Source organism: Oncorhynchus nerka, linkage group LG27 (genome assembly GCF_034236695.1).
Source record: "Oncorhynchus nerka isolate Pitt River linkage group LG27, Oner_Uvic_2.0, whole genome shotgun sequence".
In the NCBI taxonomy this organism is placed as follows: domain Eukaryota; kingdom Metazoa; phylum Chordata; class Actinopteri; order Salmoniformes; family Salmonidae; genus Oncorhynchus; species Oncorhynchus nerka.
Window position 1 is genome coordinate 26,386,653 of NC_088422.1, and position 15,936 is coordinate 26,402,588.

At 45.2% G+C, this 15,936-nt stretch overlaps 1 protein-coding gene across 1 annotated transcript in view; it reads right to left on the bottom strand.

Annotated features, from left to right (window-relative positions):
• The window catches only part of LOC115111470 (stromelysin-3-like), a 17,052-nt gene extending 4,620 nt beyond the window's left edge, over positions 1–12,432 (bottom strand). Inside the window, exons 1-3 of the mRNA XM_065011506.1 lie at positions 12,151–12,432; positions 1,586–1,851; positions 708–851 (exon numbers count right to left, since the gene is read on the bottom strand). Coding sequence (XP_064867578.1) covers positions 708–851; positions 1,586–1,851; positions 12,151–12,261 — 521 coding nt within the window. The 5' untranslated portion in view covers positions 12,262–12,432. The remainder of the gene's footprint in view (positions 1–707; positions 852–1,585; positions 1,852–12,150) is intronic.
• Between the last annotated feature and the right edge of the window lie 3,504 nt (positions 12,433–15,936).

Here is a 15,936-nt window from a genome sequence, read left to right on the forward strand (position 1 = left end):
GTTATCTCCATGCCAATACCTACAGTAGAGATCCATATCAGGGCAGGTTATCTCCATGCCAATACCTACAGTAGAGATCCATATCAGGGCAGGTTATCTCCATGCCAGTAACTACAGTAGAGATCCATATGAGGGCAGGTTATCTCCATGCCAGTAACTACAGTAGAGATCCACATGAGGGCAGGCTATCTCCATGCCAGTAACTACAGTAGAGATCCATATCAGGGCAGGTTATCTCCATGCCAGTAACTACAGTAGAGATCCATATCAGGGCAGGTTATCTCCATGCCAGTAACTACAGAAGAGATCCATATCAGGGCAGGTTATCTCCATGCCAGTAACTACAGTAGAGATCCATATCAGGGCAGGTTATCTCCATGCCAGTAACTACAGTAGAGATCCATATCAGGGCAGGTTATCTCCATGCCAGTAACTACAGTAGAGATCCATATCAGGGCAGGTTATCTCCATGCCAGTAACTACAGTAGAGATCCATATCAGGGCAGGTTATCTCCATGCCAGTAACTACAGTAGAGATCCATATGAGGGCAGGTTATCGCCATGCCAGTAACTACAGAAGAGATCCATATCAGGGCTGGTTATCTCCATGCCAGTAACTACAGTAGAGATCCATATCAGGAAAGCGCTGGCTGAGCAGTAACTTAAAATCGGACATTTGAATACACATAATGTACACACATGCGTACCTAGTGAAGTCAATGACAATGTCAGCCTTTCCACTGCTGACCTCAGTGAATGTGAGGGGTGTGACCTCACTCCACACTCTCAGGGCTTCCATCAGGACACGCCGCACTTTGTCTTCGCTCATCTGCCAGGGGAAACGAACCACTCTGAGGAAGAAAGATGTATAGATATAAACAGATATAAATCAGAGGACGTAAACTCCACACACACACACACACACACACACACACACACACACACACACACACACACACACACACACACACACACACACACACACACACACATAGTCTGTAGCCTTTAGAAACACACCAGAGACTACCAGCCTTGTTGCATACCTAGAACCTCCCTCTCATTTGATATCTAACCATCAAATCAACAGATAGGTGTGCTGTTACATAGACCCTCAGGCTCTGTAAAATTAAAGTGTATCATAGTCCTGTTCCTTCCAGTTTACTTCATCTGTAAAGTCTCATTAGCCCATCATGGCTTCCCCTCTCCTCTCTCTGAACGGCTTCTTAAATTCCATTGCATTTTGATGAAGAACAGCCACAATGAGAGGAACAAGGGTAGACACAGACAAAGAGGCAGCAGCCAGTCGACAGACAGCCCAGCCCAGACAATCCATACAGTGAGTCTCAGAAGGAGGAAAAGTAATACCATAAAAGCTACTTTATGACCAAAACAGGAGACTAATGATGGATAGAGTAACACTGGATTCTGAACATACAGTACCTTTCCCACCAAACACAGGCAAATATGCACCAAAACAGGATACAAATACTATTTCCTTTGTTGGGACCAAGTCCATCTCAAGATGTACACGAGTGTGGTTATGCTATAATAATGATAATAACAATAATAATATTATTATCCTTACTTGTAGGTGAGGTCCGTTTTCTCCAAGCGCCCCCCAAACAGGACAAAGCGTTTCTGCCTGTGTCTCCCCCTGTAGATGACATCCTTCAGTGTGGGGTAGTCAGGGACGCCACACCGGGGGCGGTTAGACTCCTCAGTGTTGTTAGTTACCAGTGCTGCTTTTACAGGGTCTCCTATGGCCAAGGCTGTGTCTTTGAGTGTGTCCTGAGGATGGGCCACTCTTCCTCTCTTCTTTAGGTCATGGAGATCAAACCTCTGGAGCCATCCCTTTGAAACAGCAGGATCATGAGCAACATTTATTAGATAACATGTTTACAAAAGTGTCACTTATAAGGATGAACAACTTTAATTAAAATGCAGTAGAAAACAATAGATTTGGTGCAAATATGTATCGCAATGCATTGCACTTTTTTGGAATCCATGCATGCACTGACATTGCCTTAAAGGGAAATGTAAAAAACAACATTCTACTTCACATTCATCATCTCCAGCACCACCCTAACATCAACATATGTGAAAATGGTACATTCCTATGTTTTGTAGTAAAATAGATAGAGAAAGATTAGTAGACAATTAGTAGGCAATTAGTAGGCAATGCCTACTCACATGCATACAGATGATGTCATTAGAAACACTTATCTTCCTCTACCTATTTTACTACAAAACATAGAAAAGCACCATTTTCACATATATTGATATTGGGGTGGTGCTGGAGATAATGAATATGAAGTTGAAAAAATGTGAAGTTTCCCTTTAACACGATTGCTAGTATCTCTGAGAGTGGGAGTATGAGAGGTCAATAATAACTGGAAATAAGTAAACAAACAAAAATTGCCTGTCAGAGAGTGTTTCCCTTGTTGACTTGGAGTGGGCTTGTAGCTTACTTTACTGTCAGTTATCATTACACATAGGAACTATTACAGTAAATACCCCCCTGCAGAACCCAGAGGAAATGACTTTGCTCATCACCTCCTACCTCAAGCATAAATTACAGAGAGGAGAAATACTGTCAGTGGCACAGCGTCTCCATGGCTGAAGTTGTACAATTCAAGGCCTTTTACAGCTTTGCAATTCAGGAAGCATTGGGGTGCTCTTCATGATCACAAATGTCTTTACAGTTCCTCTGACACTGCTACTGTAAAACACATTGGATTTCTAAATGCACTAAGAACACGAGGATGTAGCGTATTCTACACTCTTAGAAAAAAGGGTTCCAAAAGGGTTCTTCTGCTGCGCCCATAGGAGAACCCTTTTTGGTTCCAGGTTAGAACCCTTTTTGGTTTCAGTTAGAACCCTCTGTGGAAAGGGTTGTACATGGAACCCAAAAGGGTTCTCCTATGGCAGGGTTCCCCAACTGGCGGCCTGCGGGCCGGGTGGTTTTATTAGGCCCCAAGTTTTCTGAGTAAAAAAAAAAAAATCATTGTGGAATTTCATTGTTGGACATAAAAGACTGTAAAAACAACAGGAAATCAGCTCCAAGTGTAAGAATTCCCATAATAGAGAGACATGTGACCGTATACAAATGTAAGCAAGGTTTGAAATGATTATGTTTTAGTCTAACATTATATCTGTTTGGGCTTCTTGCGGTCAATTTGCAGTCTACAAAATATTTGTAATTATGTTCAGGCCCTCCTACCATCCGCTCCAGAAAAAATCGTCCCGCGGCTGAATCTAGTTGATGATCGCTGTCCTATGGGGACAGCCGAATAACCCTTTAAGGTTCTAGATAGCAAATATTTTTCTAAGAGTGTAGCGTATTCTAGATGAACGATAATCAGACATAAGTCCTAATCATTCTGTCATTGTGTCAAGCCAGTCCTCCCTCTGGTAGCCTACTGCTTTGTGAGGCTTTAGTGTTGTGGAGTTGTGGGATAATGGGAACAATGCCCAGCAGGATTCGTGGAATGTGCTCCAGACCTCAAAACGAGAGGGCCTTACCCTGAGTTATGTGCCCCAATCAAGGAAGAAACACTAGGCAGCAGAACTCTCAGTCATTCCGCCTGCATTTCACTTTGTAATTTAACCCTAATATATGGATCTTGGGCTTGCACTCTAATCTAGTTTCGCAATAAGATGTATACCCAACTGCATGAGAATGGGAGTGTGGGCTATCTACAGTGCATTGTAAAGCATGGCTAACAAGCTGGAGGAGTGTGCACTCAACATATTTCAAAAAGGGAAATGAGAAGATAAATTAGTGCTGTTGACAAGTTGCTGACAATAACTCCCTCCCATCTGTCAAAAGGATCAGTCTAGCCCCTGAGGTGAGAGAAAGCACAGCTCCTCCCCTCAGATTGCCAACAGGGTAATGGCCAAAGTTCACTTCTATGGTGTCACAGGGGTTGTACCATGAACTTATGAAAGCTTTGACTGTCCTAAAATTGCCTGTCTTTGTTTACATTTATGGCATGTACTGCATATGCTCTTCTGCATGTATGTCCCACTGAGCAGACAGTCTGGACACATATTAAAATGTGTGCATGTCACGCCCTGACCATAGAGAGCTTTTTATTCTCTATGTTGGTTAGGTCGGGGTGTGACTAGGGTGGGTCATCTAGGTAATTATATTTCTATGTTGGCCTGGTATGGTTCCCAATCAGAGGCAGCTGTTTATCGTTGTCTCTGATTGGGGATCATATTTAGGCAGCCATTTCCCCTTTGTGCTTTGTGGGATCTTGAATATGTATAGTTGCCTGTGAGCACTATAGTAGCTTTGTGATTTATTGTTTTCTTTGAGTTTCACTACCTAATAATGAGGATGGAACCATACCACGCTGCATCTTGGTCTCACCAGCTACACACACACCATCGAATAGATTCAGCAGGAGTAGTCGCCCTCCCTGTGGAGGTAGAGGACCATGTTGCAATGTCTGAACACCGCCATGGATCGCATGTTACAGATGATGGATCATTGGGAGAGAGCAGGAGGTCATCCAGCGCCTTCACCAGCCCCACTACAACAGGCCCCACTGTCCACCCCTCCTTCACCCGGTCCCAGCGGGAATCCGCTTGAGCTCCCGAGAGAAGTATGATGGGACGGCTGCCGGATGCCAGGGGTTCCTACTCCAGCTGGAGCTCTACCCGGCGGCCGTCCACCCAGCTCCTTCGGGACGTGAGAGCGTGTCCGCCCTCGTCTCCTGCCTCTCAGGCAAAGCATGCCTGAGGGTCGAGCGGTGGGTGAACGTCTGTTCCACCTGAGGCAGAGGACTAGGAGCGCGCAGGATTTCCGGACCCTGGCCGCCAGCACGGGATGGAACGACAGGGCCCTGATCGATGCAGTCTGCGCGAGGACGTTCGTCGGGAATTGGCCTGCCGAGACACCACCCTCACGTTGGACCTTCTGGTGGATCTGTCCATCTGTCTGGACACCCTGCTGGCTGCCCGCGGACGTCCGGATCGGGGCCTGTCAGTTCCATCCCCAGCACCTCCGCTCTGACACCCATGGAGCTGGGAGGTGCTGCGCTTAGGGCGACCGGAAAAGGGGCCATTCCCTGCACCATCTGTGACTGCAGAGGGCACACTGCTGGGGAAGTTCCTCAGGGTGTCAAGGCAGCAGGCAGGGCACTATCGTGTCACCCCAGGTGAGTCGGCACCAGGCTCACCCAGAGCCCCCTGTTGTTCACATGTATGTGTTTATTACATTTCCTGAGTTTTCCCTGCATTCCCAGCATAAGGCACTCGTAGATTCAGGCTCCGCTGGGAATTTGATTGACCGTTCATTTGCTCATAGTTTAGGGACCCCCTTGTTCCTGTGGATATGCCCTTCCCTGTGCACGCCCTAGATAGTCGACCATTAGGGTCAGGGCTTATTAGGGAGGTCACCGCTCCACTAAGCATGGTTACGCAGGAGGGTCACAAGGAGAGAATCAGTCTCTCCCTTATTGATTCTCCTGCGTTTCCTGTGGTGCTGGGCCTACCCTGGTTGGCCTGTCATGGCCCCACTATTTCGTGGCAACAGAGGGCTCTCAAGGGGTGGTCACGAGAGTGCTCAGGGAGGTGTGTGGGAGTTTCCATCAGTGCGACTACGGTGGAAAGTCCAGACCAGATCTCCACCGTGCGCATCCCCTCGCAATATGCAGATTTGGCTCTCGCCTTCTGTAAGAAGAAGGCGACTCAATAACCATCCCATCGACGGGGGGATTGTGCGATAAATATCCTGGTAGACGCAACACTTCCCAGGAGTCACGTGTATCCCCTGTCACAGGAGGAGATGGCGGCTATGGAAACATATGTCTCCGAATCCCTGGGGCAGGGATACATTCGGCTCTCCACTTCACCTGCCTCCTCGAGTTTTGTTTTTGTGAAGAAGAAGGATGGAGGTCTGCGCCTGTGTATTGACTATCGGGGTATCAATCAGATCACAGTGAGGTACAGCTACCCGCTGCCTCTCATAGCCAGTGCGATCGAGTCAATGCACGGGGCGCGCTTCTTCACAAAATTGGATCTCAGGAGCGCTTACAACCTGGTGCGTATCCGGGAGGGGGCAGTGTGGAAGACATTTAGTACCATCTCGGGGCACTATGAGTACCTCGTCATGCCGTACAGGTTGATGAATGCTCCATCAGTCTTCCAGGCCTTTGTTGACAAGATTTTCCGGGATCTGCACGGGCAGGATGTAGTGGTGTATATATCGACGACTTTCTGATATACTTCGCTACACGCGCAGAGCATGTGTCCCTGGTGCGCAGGGTGCTTGGTCGACTGTTGGAGCATGAGAAATGTCTGTTCTTCCAACAGTCCGTCTCCTTCCTAGGGTACCGCATTTCCACTTCAGGGGTGGAGATGGAGAGTGACCGCATTTCAGCCGTGCGTAATTGGCCAACTCCCACCACGGTATAGGAAGTACAACGGTTTCTAGGGTTTTCCAACTACTACCGGAGGTTTATCCAAGGTTTTGGTCAGGTAGTGGCTTCCATTACCTCACTGCTCAAGGGGGGACCGGTACGACTGCAGTGGTCGGCTGAGGCGGACAGGGCTTTTGGTCACCTGAAGGCTCTGTTTACCTCGGCTCCCATGCTGGCCCATCCTGATGCCTCTTTGGCGTTCATATTGACGGTGGACTCATCCAAGGCTGAGATAGGAGCCGTGCTCTCTCAGTGCTCGGGCACGCCACCAAAGCTCCGCCCCTGTGCTTTCTTTTCGAAGAAGCTCAGCCCGGCGGAGCGAAACTATGATGTGGGGGACCCAGAGCCGTTGGCTGTTGTCAAGGCTCTGAAGGCGTGGAGACATTGGCTTGAGGGGACTAAACACCCTTTCCTCATCTGGACTGACCACCGCAATCTGGAGTACATCCGGGCGGTGAGGAGACTGAATCCTCGCCAGGCAAGGTGGGCCACGTTGGGCTCTGTCCTACAGACCAGGTTCCCAGAATGCTAAGGCAGATGCACTGTCCCGGATGTATGACACAGAGAAGCGGTCCATGGATCACACTCCCATACTTCCGGCCTCTTGCCTGGTGGCACCGGTGGTGTGGGAGCTGGATGCGGATATCGAGCGGGCGTTACGCACAGAGCCCACTCCCCCACAGTGTCCAGCTGGGCGCCTGTACGATCCGTCTGCTGTCCGCAACCGTTTGATCTCTTGGGCCCACATGTCACCCTCCTCTGGTCATCCTTGCATTGGTCAGACGGTGCGTTGCCTTAGTGGGAAGTACTGGTGGTCCACCTTGGCCAAGGACGTGAGGGTTTATGTTTCCTCCTGCTCAGTGGGCACCCAGTGCAAGGCTCCCAGGCACCTGCCCAGAGGGAAGTTACAACCCCTACCCGTTCAACAATGGCCGTGGTCGCCCCTGTCGGTGGGCTTCTTGACGGATCTTCCTCCCTCGCAGGGCAACACCACGATCTTGGTCGTTGTGGATCGGTTTTCTAAGTACTGCTGTCTCCTCCCTTTGCCCGGTCTCCGTACGGCACTACAGACTGCGGAGGCTCTGTTCACTCACGTCTTCCGGCACTACGGGGTGCCTGAGGACATAGTCTCTGATCAGTTCACGTCCAGGTTCTGGAGAGCGTTCATGTAACGTCTTGGGTTCTCGGTCAGCCTCACCTCAGGTTTTCACCCCAAGAGTAATGGGCAGGTGGAGAGAGTAAATCAGGATGTGGGTAGGTTTCTGCGGTCATATTTCCAGGACCGGCCGGGGGAGTGGGTGGCGTTCATCCCTTGGGCAGAGATAGCCCCAAACTCACTTCCCCACTCCTCCACTAACCTCTCTCCCTTCCAGTGCGTACTGGGGTATCAGCCGGTTCTGGCACCTTGGTATCAGAGCCAGATCGGAGGCGGCAGAAGGCGAGCGCCGACCGCCACCACAGTGAGGCCCCGGTGTTCGCACCGGGGGATCGGGTCTGGCTCTCGACCCAAAATCTGCCCCTCCGCCTGCCCTGCCGGACGCTGGGTCCGTGGTTTGTGGGGCCATTCAAAGTCCTGAGGAGACTGAACGAGATATGCTACAGGTTACAGCTTCCCCCAGATTACCGTATTAATCCCTCGTTCCATGTGTCTCTCCTCAGGCCTGTGGTGGCCGGTCCACTCTAGGAGTCTAAGGTGGGGGAGGTTCCTACCGCCAGTGCCGGTGGAGGACGTCTTGGACCCTTCGTTGCTGCGGGAGTTCCACCGTCTCCATCCGGATCACCCTGCGCCTTGTCCTCCGGGTCGTCCCCGAGGTCAGTGTCGGCGCGCTGCTGGAGCCACGCGTCAAGGGGGGGTACTGTCACAACTTCCGCCGAAGTCGATCCCTCTCCTTGTTCGGGCGGTATTCGGCGGTCGACGTCACCGGCCTTCTAGCCATCGCCGATCCACTTTTCATTTTCCATTTGTTTTGTCATTGTCTTACACACCTGGTTTCAATCCCCCAATTACTTGTTCATTATTTAACCCTCTGTTCCCCCATGTTTGTTTGTGAGTAATTGTTTATTGTATTGCGGTCTGTATTTGTGGCCTTGTATTTATACAACGTGTATAAATATATATATTTGAGTAAAATTGCTTTTATTACTCATATCTGCTGTCCTGCGCCTGATTCATCTCACCAACTACACACAGATGCATTACATAGATGACCACTCTGGGTAGTAGAGCTATTGGAGGAGCAGAGGTCCCCAGACAATATTGACTTGTCTGCAGCCGGTTTGCGTGTTCCCACATCATCTGAGAGCAGACAGAGGATATCCTGGCACAGTGTTTCTCAGCTAAGCCCTGGGAGACACAGTCAGTCCATCATCTTCTGTCCTGATGACTATGCATGATGCCATTTACGAAGTAGTTCACCCTCCAAAAGAGGGCTCTAGGTGACTCAGGATGTTTTATCATTGTGTTTGTGAACCAACGTGTTTTGGGAGGGGGATCCATTACATGTATGGACACATCTAGCTTCTGGTTACAGTGATGACAAGATCTGTGAGTCACTGCAGTGGAGTGACAGAGTGGTATTCAAAGAGCACAACTCAACATGTCTGTACAAGTATACAAGTATCCTAAAGCCTAGACATTATAAAATGTGGACATTGTCAGTTCTTGTAAGAATTTGTAAAAAAGGAGGACACTTAAACCCTTTCATATAGGAAGAATACTAGAGGACATTGTCTGCAAACGGAGCAACTTGGTAATGTTTACACAATGCATCGGATATGGTCTTGATTTGGAGAGGGTATGTATACTACTGAGTAAATACAGACAAACTGTTTCACTATAACGGGATAGAAGATTCAACTGATGAGGTGAAAGATAGATGCACCACTATCAACACATGCCTTGGTATCTGTCTCCTTATCCTCCTTAATCCAATACATCAGCCACAATCAGTAACACCGGGCAATAGAAAATAGGTTGCAAATCTCCTGGGTTCTTACTGTGCTCTTTTATCTTTCCTGGCAAACAAACTTCCTCCCCTGAGACCTCAGGCTTCCAGATTCTCTATCTGCCAAGCAGAGAATCATGGGGATAATGCCACCCTCACCTTGCATGACCTGATCACACATTAACTGGGTTTTGTGCCCTGCTGTGACTTAATTCAATAGGTGGATGCTATGGAAACTGAGGCTAGTAATCTCTGATGTCACTTCCAGTCTCATGGATGTCTGGCAGTCAGTTTGGCCAGAGGACAGAACTAATGGAGCAAAACAGGAAGAAAAACCAAGGGACATGGCTTTTATTCACAAAGGGATATCCAAACATTGAGCCCATCGTATTATTTTCCCTTCATTTTCCCTGTGAGAGCAAACAGGCTCTGTGTTTCCTGACCCAGATACAGAGAAACTTGTCTCTGCTTGTATAATCGCTAACTCTTTTGTCAACAATGGGAAACAAATTGACAAAACTACAGATTATGCTTTCCAGTTCAGTTAACAACTAGACATAACAATTAATTATTATTTGCATGTATTGCCATCGCAGCTGCAAGTCATTTCGGTAAAGGAAGAGAGTAGAAACTATACTAACAACTTTTCCTCCATGACATTGAGGGGACGTTTGTCATACTTGGTCCTTCATACAGTTGGTTTACAGTAGGCTACCTCAGACATTCTCAAATTAATGAGTTTGCATTTTTTCCAGTTTTCATCAAGAAGCCGATAATCTCTGTCATTGAGGCAGTAGGCTAATATTGCAAGTTATCAGCAATACATAATCTAAAACATCAATTTGGACAATAAAACACCCCCAATGGCAATGTGGAGCTTCCCTCTTTATCCTCTCATTCACAGAGTTGTTGACAAAATGTCTTTACAGACCAGTTATTATCGTTTCCTGCCCTGCGGAGACAAGAACTCAATTACCTTCTCTATTTACCACACGCCCATACCCTGCAGGACTTTCAGTTGTGCCATGGTAGCACAAATGTTACATATCAGATCAATTAACATTGTATGAAGGTTGAAAATAAAAGCTTTTAGATGTCAGTGTTGATGTTGTGGCAGTGGCTCTGTGAAGTTTCTAAATGCCACATTGCTTAGACTTAGTCCCATCCTGGGAGGGTTATGTGTTTGACAGATAAATATTTTTGTTTAGGATTAATGAGTCAGTGTTTAAAGGGCAAATCAGCAATTGAAAAAATAATAATAAAGCTTCTCCCAGCCCTGTTTCGGTAAAAAGCTGAGGGACGGGCTGGAAACATGTAACCACTCTCAAATTCATAGACAGAGCTATGAATGCAAGGACTGATCATCCTTGACATCAAAATGATAGTTTTAACCATGTTTTAAGGCTATATAGTGTTTGTTTACATTTACTTTGTTATTAACAAACATTCAAGTGAAACAAGCTTATATTTTAGGGTTTGATCGGGTAACTTAATCTAAGCTCATAAGTAATTTATAAATTATATTCTTAAAAAATCAATGGATACATATCACAACTGTATAAATCCAAAAACGGATGTAGCAACTGCTGATTGCCAATATGATGTTGTAATATACTCATTTCATATCGGTCATCTTCGAAAGATATGACACTTTGTCCACTGCACAGGTTCATCATCTTAACACTAACATGCTGACCAGACCGAACACGTCGGGTGCGCAAGCAACGCAAAATAAATTTAGAAATCCATGTTATTCAATTATTGCATCGTGTGCGCCAACGAGCGTCTGCGATGCCAAGGGCTAAAATAGAAGTCATTCCTATTTCTGACGCAGATCGAGCTGAAAGTCCTGCCTCTCCCATCTCCTCATTGGTTTATAGAAGCAGGAACCCACGCACCATCTCCTCATTGGTTATACCCACGTGGGTGTTTGAAAGACGAACTGTTTTGCCAGTAGTCGTGGTAAAACTATGAAAGTTTAGATGTGATCACCATATAAATTCAAAGATGAAAAAGCCTGGAAGGAGGAGAAATGACTTGAAACGATTCAGTTGGCTGTTTTATGTGTAGATTAATTGTCGGAGTAGAGGACCTTGTGCAGTTCTGATTTTAAAAAAAAAAGTAAAATAACAACTCAATGTTTATATCCCAGGACAAATTAGCTAGCAACAGCAAGCTAGCTAAATAGGACAAATTATCTAGCAAGAGCAAGCTAACTAGCCATACATGTTTAATGCTTTTCGACCTGTCCCCAAATTAATGTCATTGGTTTAGAGTTTGTTTTGCTATTTTAACCTGCGTGTCGTGAACGCGTTTGGTGTGGGGGGACAAAATACATTCATGCACGATAGCGCACGCGCGCAGCCGGTTTGGGTTCCGTGTAATTATTGACATAGAGCCCTTCTAATAATACTGAGCATAAAATCTACAAGATTATTTGTTTTGACAGATGGGTTTTAAACATTTAGCAGGTTGGTGTCGGTCAACCAGGGCGAAGCATAATCATAACTGTAATAAAGCACACTGTAGTGTGGGTATAGCACACTGAACATTCGAAAAAGCCTGGAAAACTGGGATTCACAACTAAGAACTTTTCTGCACTCTCATGTGTGCATGATTTGAAATAGCAGGTGAATTGGGAATGCACTAATAATAATTGGCAGTGACTTGCAACACCGATGAAACGTCCAGTAATTGCACTATCAAGCTATTTGTGTCTGCTGAAAGATATTATCAAACAAAGAAAAAGTAATACAACTAAAGTATTCTGCACTCACCGGCGTCGCTTTGTACCTGATTGCTTCGGGCACTGGCGAACAATGCATGCTTCGGAGGCATTGCAGCGTAAAGACGCAAGATAGGACAGAAGTCTGCATCATTATCATCATCTTCTGGACCCGTGGACAGCTCTTTCTTCAGCTCTCTCTTCAGCCGAAGAGTGACCGCGCAGCTTCTTGTGGGCTCTTATATAGGTTCTGATTCTTTGTTCTTTCTTCAAATACGCGTTTTATAGTCTGGACTCTGGAGTGATAATACCACCCGCAACAACGTAACATTTAACCCATTTTGTGCTGCGCTAACATGGATTTTTTGGATTCAAAACGGATGATCTACCTGCAATTGAAAGAATAAGAAACTAATGCATTTTCTCTTTGGAAAAAACGACTTATGTGAAACTCAAATGTGTTATTCATCAATAAATATTTCAACAACGCTATTGAAGGTGTTGGTTTATTTTTGGATTGATATTAATACATGTATGGCTATTCATTTCAGCCAACTGGTAATGACACATACTGTAGGCTACATACATTTAGTTTGCAACAAACAACTTGTGCGATTGTTTCCATATATCAACAGCCCATTCACCATTTGTGTCTTTGATTTTGGAAATAATGTGTCACAACAACTCTCATAACCCAAACGTTGGTCCTAGGAGTGGTGCCCATCTCCAAATTGACAACAGTCACACCAGCCACAAAAAAAAGCTGCAAAAGCCACAGCAAGGCATTTAAGCCACAGCAAGGCATTCAAACTCTATTTAAGTTCATTTCAGTAAGGATGGGCATTACATAACAGGATTGGGGAGTTTAACAGGGCTAGTCTATTTAATTACTGACATACAGGTAGGTAGGCACAGGGAAAAAGCCCTAATAAATCAAATTTTTCTGAAAAAGAATTACAACACACAAACCACAGTGGGCTTGTTAACAGAAAGTTATAGTATAAAGAGGTGTGTGTGTTTGTGTGTGTGTGTGTGCGTGCGTGTGTGTGTGAATGACTTTGAAATTGCTGACTAACTAAAGCTTTTCAAGGACTTGAAGACTTGAGTGGACACCCAACAAGAAGGTAAGACCTTCCAGGAAATAGATTCCCAATAATCCAGTGCTGTGCCCATCCTTGTTGATTACTGTTTATAACTGTGTCACTACTAAGTTTTTCTCTTGAACCAGGGCCAGGTGGCTGAACACTGACCTCAGCGTCACTCTCAACCACCTCATCTCACCTACCTCATTGGCCCCCTGTTGGTCAGACAGATACATGATGAGGTGAATACCTTTGTTCAGGTGACCTGAACTCAATGAATAGTATGGACTATTGCAAGCATTATGCTCCACTAACTACAGCACATAAAATATACTTTTGTTGTAGTATTTTGCCCTTGAACCTAAAAACATAGCTTTACCCAATGTACTATGAATTGAAGCTATTGTTTGTTTATCAGATGCACAGATTATATAATGTTGGAACGGATCGATTTCCTCTGCTGTATGTTTAGAATTTTGACTCCAAACTGTGCGCTGCATTGCTCTCCAGTGAGATCATCCGCTGGGTGGAGGTGAAATGAATTTTAAAGCTTGGCTGCATTAGGCCTTTCTGCCTCAGTCTGTTTCAAATGGCAAACACCAGTGTGATGTCTTCAGGACCTTGTATTCCCTTCTCAGGAAAGGGTTTCTGTTTAATATCACCTGTGAGCAACACTGAGAAAATCACACTGGTCTTTACAGAGAGGGCCAGCTATAAATCCTAAGAGGTGTTTGATATATAAACCTTAGCCTTAATAACATATCAGGTCTGTTTCAAACTCCAGTCTGTGGGAGTGACATTCTCTGTACAGTAGCCTAATACTCAACTCATGTTAATATTCGTTCATCTGTAAATGCTAATCTATGCTTACAATATGAACATATTCACATGTATTATTGTGTACAGCGCAATCAGAAAGTTTACACACCCCTTGACTTTTTACACATTTTGTTGTGTTACAGCCTGAATTTAGAATTTATCAAATGTATATATTTGTTAGTCACATACACAATACTCCAGAATATGTTTTAGAAATGTTTACAAATTAATAAAAACTGAGAAGCTGAAATGTTAATAAGTATTCAACCCAGGTTTTCCAATGCCTTGCAAAGAAGGGCACCTATTGGTAGATGGGTAAAAATAAAAAAGCAGACAATGTGTATCCCTTTGAGCATGGTGAAGTTATTAATTACACTTTGGATGGTGTATGAATACCCCCAGTCACTACAAAGATAGACGTCCTTCCTAACTCAGTTGCCGGAGAGGAAGGAAACCGCTCATGGATTTCGCCATGAGACCAATGGTGACTTTGAAATAGTTACAGAGTTTAATGGCTGTGATAGGAGAAAACTGAGGATGGATCAACATTGTATTTACTCCACAATACTAACTTGATTGACAGAGGGAAAAGAAGGAAGCCTGTACAGAATACAAAATATTTTAAAAAATGCATCCTGTTTGGAACAAGGCACTAAAGTAATACTGCAAAAAAATGTGCAAAGAACTTCAATTTTTGTCCTGAATACAAAGTGGTATGTTTGATGCAAATCCAATACAACACATAACTGAGTACCACTCTATGTAATGAATACGAGGGGAGACAGAGAGCTGGTTTCAAGCGCAGGACACAGCAGGTGTTTATTGCAAAGTACCACAGGAGGAGGCAGGTAGTTGGGTCCAGGGGCAGGCAGGGGGTCCAAAGAGGCAACAGTACAGGCAGGGAAAAGGCTAGTAACGTAGTCCGGGAGATCAGGCAATAGGTAGAGAACACGAAATCCGATAGGCTAAAGTACAGGCAGGGAATAGACAAAAGGCGTCATTAGTGAGGCAGGCAAAAACTATCATACACAGGAGGAGTAAATCATGGGAAAAACAGAGCTCCGAAAGACGTGTGTCACAAAACAAACAATACCTCACAGTGATGGGGTGCAAAGAGCTGAACTAAATGTTCCTGACTGGATGATTTACAGTTTTGACTTAAATCAGCTTGAAAATCTATGTCAAGACTTGAAGATTGTTGTCTAGCACTGATCAACAACCAATTTGACAACGCTTGAAGAATTTTGAAAATAATAATGGGAAAATATTGTGCAGTCCAGGTCAGTCATTACTTTAGAAGGAATTGTTAATTCAACAACCAATGTATTACATCACATCCCTGAGAAACCCATTCTCACATGTTCAGTTATGTTATGGTTAGGTGATACGCCCCCTTTCTTAAAACAAAGACCACATGTCATCCTAAATGCAAACCAGAACCTGGGCTCTAGTGTGTAACCTGTCCCCAACAGCCTGGTCTCATAGCAGGGTCATGAAATAGCAGGGTCATGAAAGTTGGCCCTATGGGAGAACCATTGTCCCTCTTTCACTCCCCCAAAGTGACCTGGTTTGTCCGCCTGTGGGACTTACCACAACAAAGGACTGAGGTGGGAGTTTGGTTGGATCCCTTACTGCAACTTAAGGAAAATCAAACCACGATGAAATATGGTTGTGATTTTATGTGTAATGATATCACGAAAGCTCTACATGACAAGTTAATTATTTTCTTTAAAGCTATTTTTGTTCATAAGTAATTTTTTTCCTGTTTTCCAAGCAAGATACAAGTTGATGCTCTATCATGACAAAATGTCACGGTTCATGAATCCACTGCCTCCTTTTCCTTTTTTCTCTCTCTCTCTCTCTCTCTCTCTCTCTCTCTCTCCCATGTTTGTGTGGGCGTGGTTCCCAATCTCGGCCTGATTGTCTGCGCCAGCTGG